Consider the following 25,811-nt stretch of genomic DNA (forward strand, 5'->3'; position numbering starts at 1 on the left):
CACAAAGTCATGGCTTGTCTGCAGAGGGGGTAGGAATGAGTGCCTCCCTGTTTGTTTATGTACGCATTCTGAACAGCTAGCATCTCTTTTAGATTGATATGAAGATGCCTTTGGCTTGTGGGCCATGTGCCCTGAATACATTTTCCTGCCATGTGGGCCCCCCTCGGCATAATCTGAAGCATCCATTGTTATTGACTGCCTGGCTGTGGGTAGGGTGAATGGCTGTCCCTTGTTGTGGTGACAGGCGTGTGCCCACCATTGAAACTCCTGTTGCAGGCAAGGAATGAGGGTAATTAATGTTTCCAGGCTGTGACAATGTTGAGTCCAAACACTTTTAGATACCATTGTAGTTTCCTCATATGCAGTCTGGCATATGGAATTAGCAGAATGCAGGATGCCATGAAGCCTAAAGCCTGCAGAATTTTTCTTGCAGATAACTGGGTCTTTGTTGCCAACATTTTGAAGTAAGAAGTCAGTTGTCTTTGTTTGTCTGGCATGAGATAAGCCATCTGGGCAGTTGTATTTAAGCTTGCACCCAGGAATATTTTCTCTTGAGAGGGTACTAGTTTTGATTTCTTTTCATTTACTGTGTACTCTAGGCAAATTAGTAATCTTTTTACAAACACCAGATGCTTTAGTACAATGTCCTTGTTCTCTGCTTGAATAAGGCAATCGTCCAAGTAAGGATATATTTGAATTCCTATTTGTCTGCAAAATGCAATTACTGGTGCCAGGCATTTTGTGAAGACCCTGGGCGCAGCAGATAAGCCAAAGGGCAGTGCAGAGAATTGGTAGTGCATTCAGCCAGCTATGGATCTGAGGTATCTTCTGCAAGATTGTCTGATTGGAATCTGCAGGTATGCCTCTTTTAGGTCCAAAGTTACAAGCCAAGCCTTCTTGCCCAGCATGGGCAGAAGCTGCTGCAGAGTCAACATTTTGAATTTTGGAACATCCAGAAATGTATTTAGAATAGACAGGTCCAGTCTGGTCTCCAGGCTTTGTCTTTTCTGGGTACCAAGAAAGGTCTTGAGTAAAATCCTAATCCCTGCTCTTGCTGTGGTACTTGCTGAATGGCCTTCATGTCCATGAGGGATGAAACTTGTTTTTGTGCCTCTGCCCATTGATTGTGTGGCAGGTCTGGCATACCTTTTGCCCTTGGCGAGAAAGCAGAACCTGTGGCCCTGGGACACTATATTCAAGACCCATTTGTCCTGGGTGATCATGTGGCAATTTTGAGAAAAAAGTGCTAGTTTTCCCCCTAGGGGGGCTGTCAAAAGATAAGTGCTTGGTGCTGGTAGAGGAAAGTCATTGGGACTGTTTCCTGTATGGCTGTGATTTGTCTTCTTCGCTTTTGGAGGTAGAAGCGCCCCACTGTTTAGGCCTGTATGAGCCCTGGGGCTGGGATCTGCCTCTGGGGTGTCTGTATCTGCCTCTTTGTGGCCTGTCTGACACTGGAAAGGACCAATTCTTTGTAGGCCAATTCCTGCTAAATCTGGGTGGCTGTACCTGTAAGAAATCCTTTACTGTTTGCATAGATTTCGCTTTGTCCTCCATTTTCTTCAACACCTCCTTTGCTTTAACACCAAATAAGGTATCATGCTGTAATGAAGCATCTAATAATTTTGCTTTAACATGATCAGGCAGATTCTGTTCCTTTAACCAAGCAAGCCTCCTAATGACAGAGCCCGTAACTGCAGTCCTGCAAGAGGCCTCCAGAGAATCAAAACCACATTGCAATGTATGCTTTCCCACTTGTTCAGTTGCATGCAATAAATCCTGTATTTCCTTATTTTCTGCACAATCAGAATTTGACAACATTTTCTGTTTTAGCAATGACATTAAGTATTGCTGATATTTAAGCATATGAAATTGACAGTTTAAAGCCCTCACAGCCAAAGTAGCAGAAGTGTAAACCTTTTTTCCCCATCTGTCTAGTGCCCTTGAATCTCTATCAGAGGGGATAGGGTTTTTTGCAGTAGAAGCCTTGACCCATTTGGGACCCTGAGAAATAGTTTCTGGGTCAGCAGCAGGGTTTTTATAAAGATGTATGTGAATCTGGAACCCTGTAGTATCTGTCTGGTTTAACAGGGGCAAGAGGTAAAGAGTCAGAAGAAAGGCCAGACTCTGAAAATACATCATCTACAATGTCTAACACAGGAGGAATAGCCAAAGGCCTGTGCTGAGGGAGTAAAAGAAAATCTCTAAGCCTTTTTTTAGATTCTGAGTAGTCTTGGCTCTCTCAGTGGAAGTACTCCCTCATGGTATGCAGGGTTTCCCCAAAAGAATAATCCTCAGGCGGTGAGGCTGAAGGGATAGATTCTTCAGCATCAAAATCCTCGTAAGGAGGAAGAGAGTATTCCTGTTCAGTAGAGGAGTCAGAGGAAATGGAAACCTGATCTGAAGATTCATATTCTGTCTCTTGCCTAGGCCTCTTGTCAGGAGGGGGATGGGAACCCCTGATCAAGGTAATTAGGTAATCGGCCATTTTGAGCATCTTTTAGGCATGGTAGTCTGTCCAGGAGAATGCTGTACTTGTTTCTTTGTCTTTAGAACTGCTTTAGTCTTTGCTTTGGAAGCTGAAGTAGGCTTTACATATAACTGTGTAGGTCTGAAAACACCCTCAGAAGCCGATGCCTGCTCAGCGGCTCCGGACCCATCTGAGGGAATAGTTTCCGAGTGTCCAATACCTTGAGTATCCAGAGGCCTAGCTAGCTCCACGTGGGAGTCATCAGTGGCCTGTGGCTCTGAGGTAGCGGGCGCCAGGGGCTGCGAATGCACCTCACTGAGAACTGGCGAACCGGCGACTGGCTTAGCGGAAGCCTCGCTGTCGGTTTTGGACCTTGGATGCCTGTCCTTTTCTTTTTCCTTGCGCTTTTTATAAACTCCGGTCGGCTGTTTCGACGGCATTATATAATTGAATCTTCGGCCAAAGTAATGAAAGGCAAAATCGTACCGACGCTTAATAGTGCATTGGTTAAATCTAGCACAAAACCGACAGCTAGCAACGTTGTGATCAGGGCCTAGGCAAGGAATACAGTAAGAATGAAAATCCTTATGAGGTATTTGCTTCCCACAAGAAATACAATTGTTAACTTTTTCTGACATCGGACTGGAGCAAGAAAAAAGTTTCCCCAATGGGGTACTTAGCTTTAATGAAGACTTTGGATCTGAAATTCGTTTTTGAAAATATCAGGAGTCGGCTGACTGGCACTTGCGAACTGCTTTTGCTTCGGGCGGCAAGAAAGACTGAAGAAAATGGAGTTGGCTGCATCTTTTATACCCCTGGCGCACTGAAGTCAGGGAAAAGGTGACAGCAACCAACGCCGGACCTAGATTTTGGAATTCAGGCCGACTGTGGGTAGCCTGCCAGCAGGATAACTCAAGTGTAATGACTGCAACAGTAAAACACGATGAACATCAGGAACTGCCTAGACATGGTAAGCCTTTGCTGAGTCTATTTTATTTATTTATTTTATTTATTTTACATTTGTTGACCGGGCTAGTCTAACTGGATAGATGTCCATTTTCAGTGGAGGTCCGGGGAGATAAGTTCCGAAGAAACAAACAAAATCACATATACAAAAATTGATGTATGCAATGAACATTGCAGGTGCAGAGTCTAATTATGATGGCTGCCAAAAAACAATTACTAGAAAATGGAAATCAAAGTCTAAACCAACAGTACTAGAAGTAGTAAAGATAGTAACAGAAATAAAACAACTGGAACTGGAAAAGGGTTGGAGCAAATTACATAGGAAAATGGGAATTGTGGGATTAATACATGCAGAGGAGGAACAAGGTTTACAAGAAGACAGGATTTGAATGAGCTACGTAATGTCTGACTGACAATGAGTGGATAGATTATAAGTGATGTATAATGTTTGCAGCTACAGTTGTGCCAGCATAATGTCTGCAAATGATATTGTGTTTGTATTGTTTACTTTCATTTATATAAATGTAAGACTGTCTATGTCATATATGATAATTTAATAAAGATGCTTCTTGTTTAAAAAAGTAGAATAAGCAAAAGGAAAAAGGCTAGTAAGGTAAAATGTAAAGAGGTGGTATGGCAATGGGAAGAAACAGATCTGCAAATGTACTGCTATTCAACAAATGTTGATGTTTTGTAGTCACAAAAAGTAGAAGATAAAAGATCATAGATGGGCAACATTGGCTGAAACTGAAGTGGAAAAAAAGATAAAAAATAAAACAGAATTTCCAACCTGAAAGTGGTCAAAACAATGGGAGAAGAGTAACTGTATTATAGCATATTAAATAAACTAAGGAAGGTCCTACAAAAATACCAGCTGCTTTGATAAACTAATCACTTGAGCTGAAAGAGGACCTAAACGACTTTCTGATAACTAGAGAAATTCAGAACCTCTTTACACAAATAATATAAACTTATCAGTTCTCCTGATTTAGTTAAGAATTTAGGGAATGTAAAACCCCAAACCCTCTTATGAAACTGAAGCATTTATTTAAATGTTTAGTTTCTATTTACAGCATGTTTACCCAACATAGTTTTGACTTGCAGAAAAGCATGCCATTGCCAACTACTACATTTGATTTACTGGAAGCAGCAATAAACAGGTCCACAAACAGGTTCTTATAGCTGGGCTATGATCTGTTTTCAGATGTAAATACCAAACACTCGGGTTATCATTTTTTCTTTCCCTCTGTGATCTGCATCAATGTACCTGCAACCACAAATGAGGTCAGAATGTTATGAGGCCCTAGATAAGTTACTGCCCTCCCCCCACATGTAGTTATGTCCACTCCGTAAATAGACTGTAGAATGGCTCTGTGGTCTACACGAGATAAAAAAGATGCTGTTCTCAACATCTCACTTATACTACAGGCACTAACACAATAAAGTGAGCTTAGTACCAGTACAAACTACTGTTGTTATTAAGGAATTCCATGCAAACGTTCACTCATCAAAGGCAGGTGATACATAAAGGAGCAATACATATATATATATGCCATACCATTAATCTGTTAAAGATAAATAAATAGTATTGTTTAGTTAATATTGCAAACATCAAGACAATTCAGCATTCATGAGTCTAAACACTGAATCAAGTAGGATACTGACCATAGCTCCAGACATCACTCTGATGTGTGTATCTTCGAAAGTGAATACTTTCCAATGCCATCCATTTAATGGGAGTCTGTTTCCAAAACAAGAAGAAAACCTGTGACTGGAATTTTTCTCTTGGAGGATGAAAAATGTTCAAACAATGTCTAACTACTACAAAGCAGAACATTAAAAACATACCATGTAGAATTTTGATTCCTTTAGTTCTACAAGAACTGTCACTTCAAAGGAAACACATTCTGCATAGAATCAGCTAGTAGTTTATATATACTTGTAAAATATCTTCATTACAGGAAAATCAAGACAAGTAAGCAAAACAGGGAGGAATGATTAACTAGCCAGTGCAGTTTAGTGTTTACTGTTTAACTGTATGTACCTATGCACTCAGCAGCCCCACACACACACACACACACCTAGCCCAGTTCAGGCAATAGAACCACATGTCAAATGTTTAAGAAGTAGATGTCATAGATCACAAGCTTAAAAGAGTACTACGACCTTAGACACTTCCAGACACACTTCATGGCAAAAAAAAAAATCTTATGAGAAAACATGATACTTCATTTCATACATAATTTAGTGATATAAATCCAATTTTCAGCTATTGTGGGACAGAGGTGAGCACCCATTACACAAAACATAACAGTAATGTGCAATGATAAATTCTGCATTTTTGTGCTTAGCAGTTTTGTTCAAAGAATACTGATGAGCCATTATTTAGAAGTATGCATGACTAATTCTAAATATCTGTAAGTCAGAATTATATGGGCAAAATCACCAAAGCACAAATTGTTTCCTTTGCTATCACAAATCATGCTTACTTGGGAGTCTGTCGGTTCATTGATGGCAATTTCTGTGAATGCTGTTTGGGTGAAAATATTTCTCTGAAAGTACCTTTGGCAACAGTGAAAAATCCTCTTTCACCCACAGTTGTGTGATCTTGGATGAGGTATATTTCAGTTTGAGGGGTATAGGTGGTGTACTTCAACATTTGGGGGTGGGGTCATACCCTGGAAAAAAGTTTTGGGGGGGGCTCACCCCCTGCAAAAAAAAGTATATTTTTTCAAATGTGATTTTGTTGAAACATTTTTGATATCTTTGCATATAGCAAAATAGTTTTTGAGGTAATGACATGATTTTGCTTACTTTTATTAGCATAGTATCTCCTCATAAAATGCTAATACAATCTTCCTAGTGTTATACCTATGCAAAGACCTGCTACTGCTCTCTTAGATATCAAGCAGCATGCTTGTACTTACGTTTGTTGGTATAATATGGGTCTTAAAGTGCAAAGTAAACTTTTTAATGACCGAGAAAAATGAGTCTCATGCTGAGATTCTATGTATGACAGTTCATAGTTAAGACTAGGTATCACAAGTCACAAGCTGAGGGACACGATTAGGATCTACGTTTTAAGAGACAGGTCCAGCACTGGATACCAGTGATCGCATAACCAGAAACTAGGTACTAGCTATATGCTTCTGGAGTACGTCAAAAAGGCTACATCGATGACTGAATACCAAAATTCACATAATGAAGAAGTGGGAACCATAATTAACCTCCACAGCCACCTAGTGGCATACATCAGATGGTCATATAATAGGTACCAGAAAGTGCAGAGAACAGTGTCACATGTCACTTAGCTAGTGATGGAATATCACAGTCACACAGTCAGGAAAGTACAGTTGTGTACACTTACCATAAAAGTAGATGTTCGAGTGTATTCAGTGTTGCAATCATTACATTTGGGTAATCTGCTGGCAGGTTGCCCTCAGTCGGCCTGATTAACAAAGTCTTGGGTCCTGCATCGGTTGCTGTCCCTTCTTCCATGATGTCAGGTTGTCAGGGGTATAAAACATGCAGCCGACGCCATTTTCATCAGTTTTTCTTGCCCCAGATGTCAAGTGCCCCTCAAATGGAGAGCAAAATATATATATCTACATGTAATTTAGAACACAAAAAAGATACCGCCAAATAAAAGCAAATACAACAAAAAGGCTTTTGAGCATGGTAACAGAAAGAAGAGGTATAAAAAGAGAAAAATAGGGGGCTGGCGGGTGGGTAACCAGGACTGCAACAGTGAATACACTCGAACATCTACATTTATGGTAAGTGTACACAACTGTACTATGTTCTTCGTGTTTCACTGTTGCAGTCATTACATTTGGGTAGAATCCCAAAGTTATGGTTAGGAGGATGGAATTATACAGCATTAGGAGCAGCTATAAGGCCCTGCAGGACACCGGTGGCAAAGCCTGCTCTGGATTTAGAGAAGAGAGGTAAATGGTAATGCTTGGTGAACGTATGAACTGAGCTCCAGGTAGCAGCTTCTAGAATGTTTCTGGTAGGAACCCCTCTGAGAAAGGCTGCAGAAGTAGATGCAGCCCTGGTGGAATGAGATCTGATCCCCTTGGAGACAGGTTTACCATGATGCATGTAGCATGAAACAAATACAATGGCTTATCCATTTTGAAATTGTCTGCTTTGAGATAGCCTTTCCCTCTGCCCCTGCAGCAAATGCCACCAGTAGTTGCTCAGATTTTCTTAAGATATTTTGTCCTGTTTAAGTAGAATCTTAGTTGTCTGTGTACATCCAATGAATGCAGAATCCGCTCCCCCTTGTTCTGTGGATTTGGGAAAAAAGTTGGCAGATGAATAGTCTGATTAAGAGCCACACTAGATACCACTTAAGGCACTTTAGGCATAAAGGATGGATTGGTCCTGAGCGCTACCCTGTCTGGGTAGAAAATAATAAAAGGCTCCACTGCCATGAGAGCCTGTAGTTCTGAGATCCTTCTAGCTGAAGTGACTGCTAAAAGAAAAGCTGTCTTCCAAGAGAGAAATTTTATGTCCGCAGTAGCAGCTGGCTCAAAAGGAGGCAGGATGAGTTTTCCCAACACAAAATTTATGTCCCATGCAGGAATTGGTGCTCTCCTGGGAGGTCTTAAATTTTTGGCCCCTCTGAGATACTGCTTTAGCAGGGGATGAGAAAAGAGGGGAGGCTCTGTGTTGTAATGAGCTGAAATGGCAGAGGCATGGATTTTTATGGAAGAGAAAGATAAGCCCTTGTGAAGCATCTCAGTTAAATATTGCAGAATCTGAGGAATATTGGACATTTCTGTGCTTATTCCTTGTGCCTGATTCCAGGCACAGAATATTTTCCATTTATCAGCATAAGACTTTTTAGTACTAGGCCTTCTAGCCTCCAAAATGATATCCATCACAGGTTTGCTGAGAGATGTAACTGGTGAAATTAGTTGATTAGCTATGCTGCAAGTTTGGAGCCGAGTGTGTAGAATTTGAAAGTTCTGCTGAGACAGTAGATAAGGTGTCTGAGGCAGGTACCACGGAGGAAGGTGTTACATATTGCGCAGGAGCGGGTACCAGTGTTGGCGAGGCCAGTCTGGAGCAATCAGAATCATTTTTGGTTTTTCCTGTCTGGCTTTTAGTAATACCTTGGAGAGCAAAGGCAGAGGGGGAAAAGCATAGACTGATAGGTTTTTCCAGCTGAAGGATAGAGCATCCACTTTCCAAGCTTTTTTGTGATGGATTCTTGTGCAGAATTTCTCCAATTGATAGTTTTGGGGTGAAGCAAAAAGATCTATGTCTGGGCTCCCCCATTTGCGTGTCAACAGGCTGAAGATTTGCGGATCCAGTTTCCATTTGTGTGAGTCCATAAGATTTCTGCTTAGTTTGTCTGCCAGAGTATTTTGCTTTCCTGGCAGGAATTGAGCTTGTAGATGTATTTGGTAAGTCAAGGCTGTGTTCCTCAAGGCCATGGCTAGTCTGCAAAGGGGGTAGGAATGGGTACCCCCCTGCTTGTTTATATACCACATAACTGTGGTGTTGTCCTTCTTTATCAGTAGTTGTCCTGGATGAAGAAAGTCCTTGAAGGCTGTCAGAGCATTCTGTACAGCTAGCATCTCTTTCTGGTTGATTTGCAGGTGGATTTGATTTGGGCTCCATTCGCCCTGAATGCATCTCCCTGCCAGATGCGCCCCCCAAGCATAGTTTGATGCGTCTGTAGTCAGGGTTTGGGTGGCAGGGGGTGGAATGAATGACAGTCCCTTGTTTTGGTGACAGGCCTCTGCCCACCATAGGAACTCTTGCTGCAGGCAAGGAATGATAGGAATCATTGTTTCCAGGCTGTGACAATGTTGACTCCATAAGCTTTTTAGGTACCACTGAAGTTTCCTCACATGCAGTCTTGCATATGGAATTAGAAGAATGCAGGAAGCCATGAACCCCAAGGCCTGCAGAATTTGTCTTGCAGATAACTGGGTTTTTGTGACCACTAGTTTGAAGTAAGTCATCAATTGGATTTGTTTTTCTGGCATGAGGTAAGCCATCTGGGCAGTTGTATTCAAGCTTGCACACAGGAATGTAATTTTTTGAGAGGGTACCAGTTGTGATTTCTTTTCGTTTATGGTGTACCCTAAGCAAGTTAGAAGCCTTTCTACAAACACCAGATGCTGTACAAGAGTATTCTTGTTTTCTGCCTGAATTAGACAATCGTCCAGATAAGGATAAATTTGAATGTTTCTTTGTCTGCAAAATGCAATTACTGGTGCCAGGCACTTTGTGAAGATCCTGGGCGCAGTAGATAAGCCAAAGGGCAGTGCAGAGAACTGATAATGCAAATAGCCTGCTTTGAAGCAGAGGCATCTTCTGCAAGATTCCCTGATTGGGATATGTAGGTAAGCCTCTTTTAAGTCTAGAGTTACCAACCAGGCATCCTTGCCTAGCATAGGCAGTAGCGGTTGTAGAGTCAGCATCTTGAATTTTGGAATGTCCAGGAAAGGCAGTTCTGGCCATCCGTTTGGGAATGGCAGCATGTGGAAATGAAATCTGTATCCCTGGGATACTATATTTAAAACCCACTTGTCCTGGGTAATTAGATGCCAATTTTGTGCATGAAGTGCTAGTTTCCCCCCCAAAGGGGCTGCCAAAAGATGAGTGCTTGGAAATGGCAGAGGAAAGTCATTGAGACTATTTACCGTAGGGAGGTACCTTGCTACTTCCAGATTTGGAGGTGGAGGCACCCCATTGTTTTGTTCTGTAAGTTCCTTGTGACTGAAACCTGGAGCCTTTGGAATGTCTGGGTTTGACCTGAGCGGCTCTGGTGGGTACTGGAAAGGACCAATTCTTAACAGGCCAGTGCCTACTCTACCTGGGTGGCTGCACTTGTAGGAAATCTTTTACAGTTTGCATAGATTTAGCTTTATCTTCCATCTTTTTCAAAACGTCTTCTGCCTTATTACCAAATAGACTGTCCTGTTGTAAAGGAGCATCCAACAATTTTGCTTTAACATGATCAGGCAGATTTTGCTCCTTGAGCCAAGCATGCCTTCTTATCACAGATCCAGTTACAGCAGCCCTGCAAGAGGCCTCCAAGGAATCAAAACCACATTGCAAAGTATGCTTTCCAACTTGTTCAGCTGAATGCAATAAATCCTGTAACTCTTTATTTTCCACACAGTCAGAAATCAACACCATTTTCTGTTTAAGTAAGCCCATGATAAAATGCTGATATTTAAGCATATGAAATTGACAGTTTAAGGCCCTGATTGCCAGGGTTGCAGACATGTATACCTTCCTACCCCATCTATCCAGCGCCCTGGAGTCTCTATCAAAAGGGGTAGGATTTTTAGCAGTACAAGCCTTAACGCCCTTGGGACCCTGAGAAATTGTTTCAGGGTCAGCAGTAGGGTTTTTAAAAAGAAACTTGTGGGAGTAAGGAACCCTATAATATCTATCTGGCTTACTAGAAGCTGGAGGCAGGGAATCAGGAGCCATGCTGGATTCTGAGAAAACATCATCAACAATGTCTAATACAGGAGGTATAGCCATAGGCCTATGCTGAGGTAGAAGAAGGAAATCCCTAAGCCTCTTTTTGGATTCTGAAAAATCCTGACTCTCCCAATGAAAATGTTCCCTTAAGATATGCAAAGTTTCTCCAAAAGAAAAATCTTCAGGAGGAGAAGCAGAAGGGATAGATTCTTCTGCATCAGAGTCATCATAAGGTGGAATAGATAATTCCTGATCAGAAGAGGAATCAGAAGAAATGGAAACCTGATCTGAAGATTCATCAGTGCCTTGCCTAGGCCTCTTAGCAGGAGGGGGTTGGGAACCTCTGATCAAGGTAAATAGGTCTACAGCCATTTTGATCATTTGTTTTTTAAGCATAGGGACCTGTGCACGTGGCCCAAGCATAATTTTTTTTAGACATAGAAGTTGATTTTGACCTAGTTTTTGAAGATGGCGTCGGTTTAATATACAAATCTTTAAGCCTGAAAACACCCTCAGAAGCTGGTGCCTACTCAGCGGCTCCAGACCCATCTAAGGTAGAGACATCCGTGGGTTCAATACAAAAGTGTCTCGTGGCATACCGGACTCCAAATGGGTCTCAGTAGAGGCCTGCGAATCAAAAGTAGCGGGTCTCAAGGGCTGTAAAAACGCCTCACTGAGTACCGGCGAACCGGTGACTGACTTAGGAGAAGCTTCGTCATTGGTTTTGGACCTCGACGGTCTGTCTCTGTCTTTTTCTTTGCGTTTTTTATGAATTCCGGTAGTCGGACTGCTAACTGACGACATTTCTGGATAGTTAAATCTTGAGCCGAAATATTTAGATGCAAAAATATACCAACTCTTAACAGTGCGTTGGTTAAATTTAGCAAAAAACCGACAGCAAGGCATGTTGTGGTCAGGGCCTAGGCAAGCAATACAGTACAAATGAAAATCCTTATGAGGTATTTGCTTCCCACAAGTAATACAATTATTAACTTTTACTGACATCGGTAAGGAGCAAGAAAAAGTTTCCCAAATGGGGTACTTAGCTTTAGGTTGAAGACTTCAGTTCTGAAACTCGAAAGCGAAAATTTCAGGAGTCGGCCGACTGGCACTTGCGAACTGCTTCTGCTTCGGGCACCGCGCGGCAAGAAAGACTGATGAAAATGGCGTCAGCTGCATGTTTTATACCCCTGACAACCTGACGTCATGGAAAAAGGGACAGCAACTGACGCAGGACCCAAGACTTTGTTAATCAGGCCGACTGAGGGCAACCTGCCAGCAGATTACCCAAATGTAATGACTGCAAAAGTGAAACACGAAGAACATCTGAGTTCCATACATTAAACAGTGACCAAACTGGAGATGGCATACTCACAACGGTAGGGCATCCATCTGCATCTGACAAAAAGGGTACCACTAGCAATCCAGAAATCAGTTGATCAACTCAAAGGGGGAGATAAGACCATCTTTAGGCAGTGCACCTTCTTTGGAGTATGGATGCAAGGTTTCTAGCTGCTGATGCAATGCAGGTGAAAACAAGGGGAAGTTCAGAAGGAACTTAAAATCACATAGACAAGATGATCTCTATGTGAGATGCAGACCCACACAATAGCAAGTGTCAATCAATGGTTAGAGCAACTGCATGCCTACTGTCTGAACTACTGTGATGAATAGGTCATACCCATACTCATGCAATATGTGAGTCAGAACCCTGCCAAGCTTTCACTCAGAAAGGAATGAATGGCTAATGCTCCGAAAAGGGATTAAGGCAATGTATGTAAAAAAGTTATGTGCTTACCATAACGTTTCATCTGTGTTGTCCATTTTCATTCTTCCTCAACTGGTGGGTTCAGATCCAATCCATTTCTAAAGCTCGTGGCCACCAAAAAGCTCTCAAGGTCCTCCCTTACCCATAATGTACCAATCCCTAACATACTTCAGATTTTGTTTGCTGTTTTACATAAAGAATAAAGAACTATTATAACTTTCCTGACAGAAATGCCATATCTGGAGCTCAACATTAAGGATAGTAGTGTCCCTGCAATCTCTCATTCTTCCAGAAATTCACTGTGAGAAGGGTTGGAGGGTTGGTTGGCGGCAAGTTGAGGAAGAATGAAAATGGACAACACAGATGGAACTTTATGGTAAGTACATAACTTTTTTTATCTGATGTAAATTTTCAATCTATCTTCAACTGTCGGGACAGAATCCCCAGCTACCTAAAATCCCAGGTGGACTCTATGAAAGGATATTTTTTGAGCACAGTTGAGCCAAAGGCTGCTGTTCCCCTTGAGACCAGATCCAGTTTGTAATGAGTGATAAAAAATATGAGGACTAGCCCTAGCTGCAGCTGCACATATATTATCCATGGAAGTTCTAGATATAAACACTGAAGAAGTTGCCATGGACCTAGTTAAGTGGGCTCTTAAAGGTTTTGGCAGATTTAGACCCAACTTGTTATAGATAAATAAAATGCAATTTGTTGGCCATCTGGCTTAAGTTACCTTATGAACTGGTTTGCCCAATTTAGAATCTGCAAACGACACAAATAATTGATAGGAAGGAAAGAAGCATTGGTACATAAAGTCACTCTATCTTTATGAAAGATCTAGCAAAGAGGTTTAGAGAACAATGCTTGAAGTTCTGAAATTCTTCTAGCAGAGGTAATGGTCACTAGAAAGATAGTTTTCCAGGTCAGGAACTTAAAATCACATTTTGCTGCTGGTTCAAAGGGGGAATGAACTAAGGCCTGCAGTACTAAATTCAAGTCCTATGGTGGAGTAGGGTCTTTATATGGGGGTTTCAATGGAAATATGCCTCTCAAAAATGCTTTACAAAGTTTAGAAGAGGCCACAGAAGAATTCTCAAATCCAATATGAAAATTAAAGATTGCTGCTAACTGAACTTTAATCATTGACAAGCTAGCTCTCTCATTAAAAAATGTTGCTAAAAATTCAAGTATACTATGTACAGGAGCTGAAAATGGGTCAATGTGGTTTTGTTGTGCCCAGCAGACAAACCTTTTCCATTTACTTGTGTAATGTTTTCTTGTAGAAGGCTTATGGGAAGATAAAAGAATATGACAGGGGAAGACAGCATCAGTTGTCTGGCTATCAATGGAATTGGAAAAAAACACATTTTCAGCTTGAGGTTTGAGATATCTGGATGAATCACATCTATTGGGTGGGACAGGAGGTCTGGCATCAGCTCCAGAATCCAAGGTTGGTAAAGCAGATGAGGCCTAAGGAAGGGAAACCAAACCTGCAGAGGCCAGTAAGGTGCAATGAGGATGATGTTGATCTTCAAACTGGCAGCTTTCTGTAGAAATTTTGGAATTACGGGAATTGGTGGGTAACCATATAGTAGACCAGGGGGCCACTCGTGGAGTAGAGCATCCCTCGGTGATTCTCAGGGGGGGGGGGTTAGGGCAAAGTAGCTGCTGCATTTTTGTTTATGAGAGAAGCAAAAAGATTGCAGTAAGGCTAGTCACACTGATGGAAAATCATTGTTGTCACTTTCATGTTGAGGGACTACTTGTGAGGCAGAAGAATGGACCTGCTCAATTTGTCTGCTATCACGTGGGACTTACCAGGAATGTGCGTTGCTATGAGAAAGTGGTTGGATGAGATCACTCATTGCCACACTCTTGAGTGCTTCTCAACACAAGGGGTAAGACCTGGTTCCTTCTTGTTTGCTGATGTATCAAACTACTAACATACAGACTGTCTGAATTGCAATTGTCCCTAAAGGGACAGCATCCTGGAAGGCCTGCAACACTAAAAGCACTGCTCTCACCTCTAGGACATTGATATGCAAATTGACCTGTTTGGGGGACCAAGTCCCTTGGACTGTTTTCCACAGGAAGTGCCCCCCACCCAATCTGGGATGTGTCAGTGGTCACTATGGCCTTGGGTTGAGGGAGAATGAAAGGACAACCTTGTGTAACCTGATCTGAGTGAATCCACCACCAGAGCTATCTTCTGCATGCTTGAGTGATTTTTATTTGTGCTGATGTGTTCATAAAGAATCAACTACTGTGTTGCTAGCATCCAATGAAGAATCCTCATATGAAATCTTGCTAGAGGAACTAAGATTATGGCAGCTGACAATGACTCCAAAGCTTAAAGAATCAACCGGGTTGAATTTTGGCACTGCTAATTATTTTCCTGAGCTGGAATCTGATAGCTGTACCCCTGAGACAGAAAGAGAAGCTGTCACTGATAACGTGTTGAAGACTGCTCCTACAAATTCCAAAGTTTGAGTCAATTGTAACTGAGACTTTTTGTAATTTATGGTTAATCCCAGAGGCAGCAAGTCTGGAGTACCTGATCTCTTGCTCTTATTAGCAGATGCTTGGTCGGGGCAGTAATGAGCCAATTGTCTAGATATGGAAACACTTGGAATCCCTGCAATATCAAGTGAACTGCTACCACTGCCATGCATTTGGTGAACATCCTGGGGGCTGCGGTGAGGCCAAAGGACAGTGCTCTGAACTGACAGTGACTGGCTCCCAGCCAGAAGCATAAATATCTTCTGGATTGTCTGTTCATTTTTATGTGATAGTACACATCCTGAATGCCTATCGACCACATCCAGTTGTCCTTGCCCAAGAAGGGAAGACTGGACTGAACTGTGACCATCTGAAACCTTGTATGTTGAACTGACTTGTTCAAGGTGCTGAGATCCAAAATTGGTCTCCAGTCCCCTGTCTTCTTTGACACTAAAAAGAATCTTGAGTAAGTTCCAGATTCTATACGGTCTGGTGAAACCTCTTGGATGACTGTTTTTCTGGCAGCTTTTGTATTTCTAGTGCTGATACTCTCCTCTGACTTGGTGGAACATTGGGGGAATTTTGCAGATAGTTGGAGGTGGAAGGGAAAAAGGAATTACATAACCTCTGGAAATAATCCTCTCCACTCAAGTATATTGTGCTATATCTAGCCAGGCTCTCTGGTGCAGGGATATTCAACACCTGATTGCGTCCAGAGGGGGACAGTCAGGCCTCCTTTCAGGAGTGCTGATAGGGTCTGTCAGTGAAAGAATTTCTGTACCCCTGTTTTGCTGGCCTCCTCTGTCACATAGGTGTCACCGTCCATTAAAGTTCCCCCTCTGCCCCTAAGGGAACTGTCTGCACAGGTATCCTGGAAAGGACCCTGGCACTTTCTGTACCACAGTTTCTGACAACCTTGTTGATTCCTAGAAAAGGATCTTTGCGGGGCTGAAAAATGTATGCTCATTGCAGAGAGGGTCTTTCGATCCTTTTCACACCCAAAGAGTATGTCCTTCACTTTTGGGCCAAACAATGAACTGACGTCAAAGGGGACACTTATGAACAAGGACTTGAAAGGCTCCATAAAATCACACAAGCACATCCAGGCATGCCTCCTAATGGATATGGCTGAACCCGTTGCTCTTGAGGCACCTTTGGCTGCATGCAAGATAAGCCTCATGGATGAATTTGAAATGGATTGGAGTGTAGCCATCTGAGAGGCCACAGAAGATTGAGCCTCAGCATTAATGGTCCCTGAAAGGGATTTTGAAAGTTCCTTGATCAAGTCCCTTTGTAGTCTGGTAAAACGTGCCAAATAGTTTAGTGACCTAAGGGAAAAAGTTGCTGATGCATATACACCCATCCCAAATCTGTCCAACATCCTAGACTACCTGTTAGGGGGTGAACAGAGGAACTTTGTTCAGCAAGTTCCTTCTTGTTGGCTGCCGCCATGACCACACCATCCATGGGCAACCCCTTACTCCAGAATTCCTTCCCAATAGGTGGAGCCAGAATCCAATTTGGCCTCTTAGGGATCGGCTTAACTGAGTCAGGTTCCTTCCATGCCTGCCTAGAGACCAAACCAATGAGTTTGTTGGCAGGTAGAGTAACCCAGGAGGTAGACAGGACAGCTCCAAAGGCCTACAGAAGTACTGATTCCTCTAGTTCATAGGTTCATAGATGTTTACTAGGCTAACGACCACAAGGGCCTTTTTAAGCCTAGCCATGCATCCCGATTCTTCCATGCCTCCCAAATCTCTGACAAGTTCTGATACACTTGATAAGTGTAAGCATGGGCCTGGGAGATGAACCATTTACAGGTTACATGTTTGCATCAGAGACATAGGTGCCAAACCAGGGATGAATTTCTAGTTTCCCATCCAATTGCCCAAGTTGCACTTGAATTGGATTAGTGAGGAACTCTGCTTCACATGGATGGTGAGCCTGTTTCATAGACGGGGTAGTCTCTGGGATACATATTTCTCTCTCCAGCAGGTCCTATTTATATCACAGGCAAGGTTTAAGTCTTTAGAACAGGTAAGTCTGATACGGTTTGTTTTGTGGATATGCACGACGTCCATCAGAGTGGGGTCTGACAATGCCCTGTATGCCAGGCATAGATCTCCCCTCAAAAGCCTGTAGGAGACAGAATACAGGGATAGGGCCTTGAGGCGGTCTGCATAGGACATATTAATTACTCCTTGTATTCTTTTAGTGGGTAACCATTGTGGACATTCCGGTTGTTGGATATCCCTGGTTAGGTACACATCAAAGGGGGCATTGTACTCAATGATAGGTCTGATGAATACAGTGGATCAATGGCTTCCTTGGACTTAGATGCCATACCTTTGTTTATAAGTTGTGCAACATAGAATGATTTCCTCACCACTGTAGACACATGATGATCAAAGGCTAGATTAGTATCTATGTGTGTTCCTAAGTCCCTGACTGCTGGGTCAACTCTAAGGGGTGTGTTGTCAATATGATAGTTACCAGGGATGGATGACTTCCCAAAGGATACTATTATGCATTTTTTGGCATTTAGTTTTAGTCCATGACTCTGACCCCACTTGTTTGTCTGTATCAGCCCCTCCTGGAGAACGTTTGTGTCAGTGTGAGATTCAATGACAGCTCCTAATTTGTAATCATCTGCAAATTTAGTCAGCCAGAGACCACTGACATTGGCCTTGACTTCTGAGAAGTAAATGCTAAAAAGGAGCCGTTCAAGGACTAACCCCTGAGGGACTCCACTTGTGACTGGCCTCTTTGTAGAGGTGAACTCCCTAATTGTAACTCCCTGGGTCCTGTCTGTGAGCCAGTTGGCTATCCACTGGGTGACATACAGGTTTGTACCTGATCTCTTGAGTTTATCAACAATGCCTGAGTGGGGTATTGTGTATAGAGTGAAGGGTTGCTGGAGGACCAACTTCCTCTCTGCTTAAGGACTTCAAGAATGTCTTCAAATGAGACATCTTCTGGTGGTGATTGTGGGAACCCTTCTCCTTTGACAAAATCAGTAGCCTCAGTGACTGACTTTTCTAGACAGTCTAAGTGCCTCCTTTTGCACTTCCTCTTCCTAGGGACTTTCTTGGTGGAATGTTCCAGTGAAATGTCAGAAGAGATCGTAAAGCCCTGCTGGGTGGTCTGGGAGCCTTGAACTGGCGGTCCCTGTGGTGTAGAATAATGTGGCTCTAAGTGCAGAGACATTTGGGAAACAGACTGGAGATCCGAGGGGATTGGATCCATCCATCCTGTCAGAGCAGAGAATACTCTCTTCTCTACTGCAAAGGTAGATCACTCCAGAGAGAAGAAGTACATCAGCTCTGAGAGGGCAGGCTTCTGGATTGTTACCTCCTTCTGCCTCAAGAGCTTGTTCCCTGCGGAGGAAGCTCGAACTGAGCTATCCAGTGATGAAGCTCCAAGGGGCAGAGATGGATCTGAAAACCTTGGAGTCAATTCCAACGCCTTGGACCCAACAAAGCAGCTTCAGATCCAAGAGACATATGGATCCAAAGATGCCCGAGCCAATACACTCAGAAAAAGATTTGGATTCGAAGATAAAGGTACCTTTGGATCCAAGCCAGTCTGACCTGGAAGGTTTGGATCCAGGGACTTTGAAGCAACTGGACGGATCAGAGAAGGAGCAAGCAGTAGTGGTGTGGTAGATGGATGGGCTTACTGACCCGAGGGGGGGCAGGAGTCGGAAGAACACTCATCTGTATCTGTGCCAAGAGGAACCTCCTCTTTATTCTCTTCACATCTTCCTCAGTCAAACTCCTGGAAGAACAAGACGAGGCAAAGGATGGTGACTTGGAATGATGTCTTTCCAGAAAAGGAGAGGGAACCCTGGAAGTTACTAGATCCAATGTTGGAAAGTATTTTGTCCTAGGTATAATCTTCAGATCCAAAGAACTTTGATCAGCTGATTTTTTTCATCTGATCCAAAGAAGTTGGATCCGTCGACTTCTTGGTTGCATGCAAAGGAGAGTGGATCTTATCAGGTTTCTGATCTGATCTTGGCTTTTTCTTTAGCAGCTCTGAAGATAGGAGGTCCAGGAAGTACAGGGTCTTGGAGACTTAATCATAGGCTCCTTAGTTTTGGTTCTGAGGATTGAGCCCAGAAATAACTTCACCAAAGGTAGACCGAAGCAATCCCTTTAATATTAATTTATTCTTCCTGTTGGCTGCTGCTCTAGGATTGAAGTTCTCATAAATTAAACAATCCTCTTGGAGATGTTGTGGGCCCAAGCAGTAAACACATAACACATGGGCATCTGAAAGGGGCAATTTCTGCCCACACTTTTGACATTTTATTAAAACAGGAAGGTCCTTTTTCAGACATACCGGCAGCAAGAAAAAGGTAAAGAAAGAAAAAGGAAACTTTTTTTTTAAAAAGAATAAAGTGAAAGAAGGAAAATACCAGCAATGGCAAGAAAGACTACACTAGAGTAAGAATAGTAGGAAAAAGGGAAGAATTACCAACGATGGTAGGCAAATATTACATGAAGTGTAAGTGGAGTAAGGGAGTAATATAATAATAAGATTTACAACAGAAAAAGGGTGAAAATTTTTAAGAGAAAAAATACACTTATCTGAGAAAACTCAAGAGCTAAGGCAGACCGAGTCTTTTTAGGAAAAGCGGCAAATGAAATCTGGGGTATGTTAAGGGTTAGTGCATTATGGGTAAGGGAGGAGCTTGAGAGTTTTTTGGTGGCCACAAGCTTTAGTAATGTCTGATTCGGAATAAAGGATCGGATCCAAACACAACAGTTGAGGAGAGAATGAAAATTGACAACATCAGTTCAAATGGTTAGTCATTACAAAAGAATTTAAAAAAAAAAAAAGGAGTGACTGATAACATGGCTACAAACTGAGTACAGGGGTCAGATCCTCAGGGATGAGAATTACCGATAAGGAATGGCAACTAGATGGTTCATGTTTAGGAATTAGCTACCAAAGGTTACATACTCAAGGACTATATGCTTTGAATCAAAGTGTACCAGTCAATATTTTAAAGAAGAAATGTAGTTTTTACAAACCTTAACTTCATTGTAAAAGTATTTTTTTTCATCTGGGTATAGGAGGTCAGCAATGCCAAAATCAGCAACCTGAACTTGGTTCGGTGACTTCATCAACACATTTCGAGCAGCCAGATTGCGGTGTACCATGCGGTGCTCCTCTAGGTAGTACATACCCTGTACAAAAGGCAAAAATGGGTGCTTTTATTAATACAAAAGTTACTCTACAACCTGTCCTACAGGAGAGGTCACAGCCAGTTCGTGTCCATGCCCTCACTAGATGGTGCTACAGCTGAATTGCTAAAAAGTATTGGACTCTGTGTGAAACCTACTGGGCCTACCTTGTCACTGTATTTGCAGCAGAACTGCTTACCCTGACACTGATTTAGGAAGAGATAAGTGAAATTAGAATACTGGTCAGAACATAAAGTAGAATATCCTTAGACACACTCTTCTTCCTTGGGCATGCCATTCCAGTAATTCCCCATGACATGCCATCAGTAAAAGTGTGCAGTTGGGCCACACTGTAGTGAGACTGTGCTGGGAAGTAGTATAATAGCTACATCTCTTCCCTGGAAGGAATCCAAAACAGCACTGTGGAGACAATATTTCAGTTTTACTAGGTTCCTAGTTTTATTCATATCAACAGTTAATTGCTCCAAAAGTATAGGCTAAATATTCTTTACGGTGCACTCAGTAATCTCATGGATGTATATACCTATTACTTTATATCAATAGCCTACAAAGTCAGACTTGTCTAACCTGTAAACCTGACTGCACTTTGGCAGCCCAGTTTTGACTAGCTAGTTGGGTACTGGATGGATAGCTTAGCTGAGAAAGGATAGGAGTGAATAGCTGAAATCAACTCACTCATCTTGGTGTAATAAAGGGAGTTTGGCCTTGCTTTATGTTTGCTACCTAACAGAGAATGGATGATGTCTAAGAAGAAAGTGGACCGTGGTTGGCTTTTTTGGTTTGCCACACACACTACTGGACAGATACAGACATCTCTCTGGAGCAAATAAAAATCTCCTAACTCTACTGGATGGTGACTATAATCCTTCACTTTCACTTCAGTCTCCCTATGCCTTTAGACACCATGAAAACAAATGGGCCACTGGGATACAAGGGTCTTGATGGTTATCAAGAGGAGAATGGAGGCAAAAATGCAAAGAAAACTTCTGCAAGACTAGAAATAAAACTGTTGACAATTTAGAAGCCTGGTAGTATACCTACAAACTACAGTAGGTCTGGGTCTTTAATAGCCAGTCAAAATAAAGTGATGGTTACAACTACTGGCTATTTATGGCCCTGTAATTTTAGTTTTTGGTTCTTTCCAAGACTTTTAATTGGCATGCTGACTTTCCAGGTACAGCAGACTGGAAAATTGCTCTTCACTGGTCTGGTGTCATCTATGAATACTGTTCTGGGCATCTGAAGATACACTTTTGTTAGCTATGATGGCTCATGCAGGTATTTTTGCTTCTGCATACTTACCTTTGCAATCTGGACACACCAGTTCAGTAATAGCTGTGGTCCTATACGATCTTGATTCTTCCGGACATTTTCTAGAAGAGATCCCAAAGGCAGGAACTGTGTGATGAGCTGCAGGTTGACACCAGGACAAATCCCCAGCACACGCAGCACATTTGTGTGATCAAGACTCCCCATGGCTAACATTTGCTGCAGGGAAAAAAAAACAACATAATTACAGGTCATCAGTGATTGCACACTCCTCTATTAAGGACCATCAAAGAAGTCATTTAAGAATGATTTATTTTTGATAGTTATAGTTTCCACTTCTACTATGTACAAGTACAAGGACATTACACTGCTTGTTTATGGTCCCACAGTGTGCAAGTGAGATGGACGGGATTCCGAGCCAGACCTTCTGTCTTGTAAGTGAGGACCATAATCAGAATGTTATACAGCCCTTGGCAGACAACATACTCAACTGTTTGTCCATCTGTCAGCCACAACACCATCTATACATACTGCATTCCAATGATGTGTCTGTTATTTTTCTGCTTATTCCTATATTATCTTACTTCGTAGTGCACCCTGCAACTTTTTTAGATTGTAAAGAAACATTTCATAAGGGCTACAGAACAGGCATAAGATATTCGGAATAGTTTTTACATGAGTGCATGAACTCTTTGCCAAAAAAAAAAAAAAAAGATGCACCAGAACCCCAGCTCTGTCGCACAGAGGGTTAAAGCCCCAAATGCAGTTCAGATGACCTGAGGTAAAGAAGTGACCTATGAAGCTGGACGAGCCAGGGAACAATGGGTGAGATACATGCAATTTATTTTGGTAAGGTTACCTTGGAGAAAGGGTTGTATTTGTTACTACAGCTGCTTTACAAGGCACTAGCATGGCCCTGCTTGTCTACAAGAACAGTTACTTATCATATGCATTTTGAGTTATTTTAATAGTGGCTGAAATGTGAACCCATTCATGGCTATGTATACAGGATAAGACACTGTTCAGAGCTTTCTGTGGGCTGGGATATTAAATAATACAATATTTGAACCTCTGGAATGGTTTTATCACTGCTTCTGGTTTTCTATGGAGTTAGAATATGTATATGAAGGCACGTATAACACAGCAGGTTTTACTGCAACATCTGTTTTACTGCATTGTTTACAGCTAACATTTAGATGCAGCACTGCTTAAGGCTGAGTGAACATTTTTCATAGTCCTGTTTATGTGCAGAAGGCAGTATACCTGGACTGAATGAAATATAGAACTATACACAATTATAACTGCAGGATGTGAATGACATGTAGCACTCTTTATGTCTGTGTATTACATGACATGTGATACTGTTTATGCCTGTGTTACACAATACCATTTTGTAAGCTCTGAAACCTGACCTCTATCTATGTGTGGAATATATCTTAGTCTTCAGCTTACGCATGTCAAATTACATCGTTTACAGTCAAATGTGGAATGCTGCACCCATGATATAAGTAAGTGTGTTGTTTACTCTGGCACTGTCAGACTCTGTGTTTCAAAAGTCAGCATTTAAAATTTGTATCTGTGTGACTAAAGCTAGGAATACAGACCTGGTCTTATCAGTATCAATACAAGAGATGTGATAGATCCATGCATGGGGCATGGCACTGTTGACCCTGTTCACAGACATGTCCGAAATGTTTTTGTTTTCCTCCCTGTGCCTGCAAAGAATCATTCCTCTTATTAACTGACCACTCCATTTGTTCCCGTGACAAATCAGCCATAGGAAGCCATCATCCAGACAGCCATAAGTTTTTTTTACATAGCTCTACTCCATGTTGCCCTACTTGGAAAGCTAATCTGAGCAGTATTCCCATCATGCAGCCCCAGTGATGGCTGCATCTCCAAAACATGAATCAAATCACAGCTACTGTGTGAGCTCACACCTTGGTGGGTGTACACATCTTGGCTCTTACTGTGACTTAAGCTGCTACCTCTGCTGGCTGTCAGTCATGCAAAAGATTGGCCTTTCTCACCCCAGTAAATTCTTAGACTTATCAAAAGCCTTATATATAGTTTTGCATGACAAGCTACTGTTTCAGCTAGGATGCTTAAGTTTATCCCATGACACCCTTTTGCTGGTTCTAAAGCTACCTGTCAGATAGATCACAAGCTGTTAAATGGAAATCAAGCTACTCGTATCTTCTTACCAGTATCTGTCATTGTACCCTCAAGGATCAATGCTTGGGCTCTACTTGTTCAACATATTTATTAACAATTTGGACACTGCTGCTAAACATGCCACTCTAATCCAATACAATTGTATTATGATTCCACTCTTATATGCTCAGTCCAGAATCCTATTCAGCTTCAGTAACTCACTTGGACTGCTTCACTTCCATCAAAACTTGGCTGGCAAAATCCAACCTCTTCCTAAATCCAAAAAAAGACAAGTTTTCTCTTTTTCACCCCAAGTCCATTGTTGATTGTAAAACAAATGTCACAATCACCTCCTCCAACAATACAATACAATAATTATTGTAGTCTCCATCACTAAACTACTAGATTTCACTACTGATGATTACTTGAAAACTAACTTACATATTCAACAAGCAATAAAAAAACACTAAAAGCTGGGTCTCTTATGTAGAGTTAAACACAATTTCAGTGAAAGTAGCAGGACAACCTTCATCTCTTCCTATCTTCTTCCCACACTCTTACAGGTCTCACCAATTTTCACCAACCTCCAAGCCAAACAGAAGAGCGATCTTGAGCAGTACTACAATACAAACAGTCATATTAGCATCCAATAAATCTTATTCTTTTCATCCTTCCATTGCTCTTCGGCACCTCATCTAACTAGAACTACCCCACTACCTCATTTTCCCTCAACAACAAGTAGCATACTTTAGTGAATCATCCTGAGAGGTCCCCTGCCCTAGACTCTATGCTATAAAGGTACACCGCAGACTAGTAACTCCAATGTAGTGATCAACATCTCCTCATGATTCAAATGTCCAATAGCATAGCTGGAGATGCTCTGTATTCCAAACATGTCTCCAAGACTTGGAACTCTATCTCATTCCTTATTAGACTCACTGAAAACCACCCACTCATCTTCAAAACTAGACCGGAACAACTCATCCTTAACCCTTGGCTATGCTGCTATTACTCTCCAGGGTAAGATTACTAACTAAAATTCTACCATAACAAGTCCAGTACTTAAAATTCTGTTAAAAACCTCAGTACTGAAACTGTAGCATTGTTTAAATACCCATACAGTGTACTGTTCCAAATATGTATTAAGTATAATCAGGAACCTTTTGTATTACCATGTCTTACTATTATGTACAAATGTATAATGTCTTAAGTATTACTGTTATATACAAATAATGTCTTAGTATTTGCGAAGAATGTAAAAAATTGGGATTTTACAACGTATTGCTCTTTAACTTTATGTGTATGGAGCTTTTCTCCCCAAGCTTCCACTGAAAAGGGACCTTGTGCTCAGCTGGACCTTCTCGGTAAAGACAAATAAACAAATAAACAAATAAATAAATAATGATGAGCTGGTGGTGACCACTCGATCCCATCCTCCCTGGCCAGCTCTTCGAGTACCCAGAATGCTATCTGGTCCTGAGTCATCAGGCTCATAATCAGGGCTTTACACCTGTGCATTCCAGAGCCAATTACAGACATGTATGAAACATGGCATTACCTCAAGCAATTTACAAAATGTAACTGCCTTCTATAGTGTGGACTGTATGTAGTACTGCTCATGGCTATTAGGCAGAATGGGATGGTGTCCCCTGGTGGCGTGCACTACATGCACTACTGTAATAATAGCGAGTATCGCAAACACATCTTTACCTGGTTATGGACACTTCACTATAAAATTACATGACACAGCTTTGCAATATAAACTAAATAAACTCAGGAAGATATGAAAGTCTATAATTCTGATATGGTCACCTGAACTAGGCGCTTACATTCCACTGAAGAAAAAAATATTACATTCATAGAGTGGACATTTGTGCAGCATGCAAGATTAATGTAGGCACAATTTGATAATAAAAAAAATGAAGAAGCACAAGTACTAACATCTGTGACTCCATGGAATGTCTGACGCCCAGTTCTGTCATGAATCACTTTAATGGCTACAGGAATTTTAACT

The 25,811-nt window shown here is 41.8% G+C and overlaps 1 protein-coding gene across 1 annotated transcript in view; it reads right to left on the reverse strand.

The window, feature by feature from the left end:
* The window catches only part of ERBB3 (erb-b2 receptor tyrosine kinase 3), a 708,562-nt gene that overhangs the window by 84,992 nt on the left and 597,759 nt on the right, over window positions 1-25,811 (reverse strand). The window contains exons 19-22 of the mRNA XM_044083747.1: window positions 25,739-25,811; window positions 21,677-21,862; window positions 20,201-20,356; window positions 5,099-5,174 (exon numbers count right to left, since the gene is read on the reverse strand). The exon at window positions 25,739-25,811 is cut by the window's right edge and continues 26 nt beyond it. Coding sequence (XP_043939682.1) covers window positions 5,099-5,174; window positions 20,201-20,356; window positions 21,677-21,862; window positions 25,739-25,811 — 491 coding nt within the window. The remainder of the gene's footprint in view (window positions 1-5,098; window positions 5,175-20,200; window positions 20,357-21,676; window positions 21,863-25,738) is intronic.

Source organism: Protopterus annectens, chromosome 9.part0 (genome assembly GCF_019279795.1).
Source record: "Protopterus annectens isolate FY-2018-M chromosome 9.part0, PAN1.0, whole genome shotgun sequence".
In the NCBI taxonomy this organism is placed as follows: Eukaryota; Metazoa; Chordata; order Ceratodontiformes; family Protopteridae; genus Protopterus; species Protopterus annectens.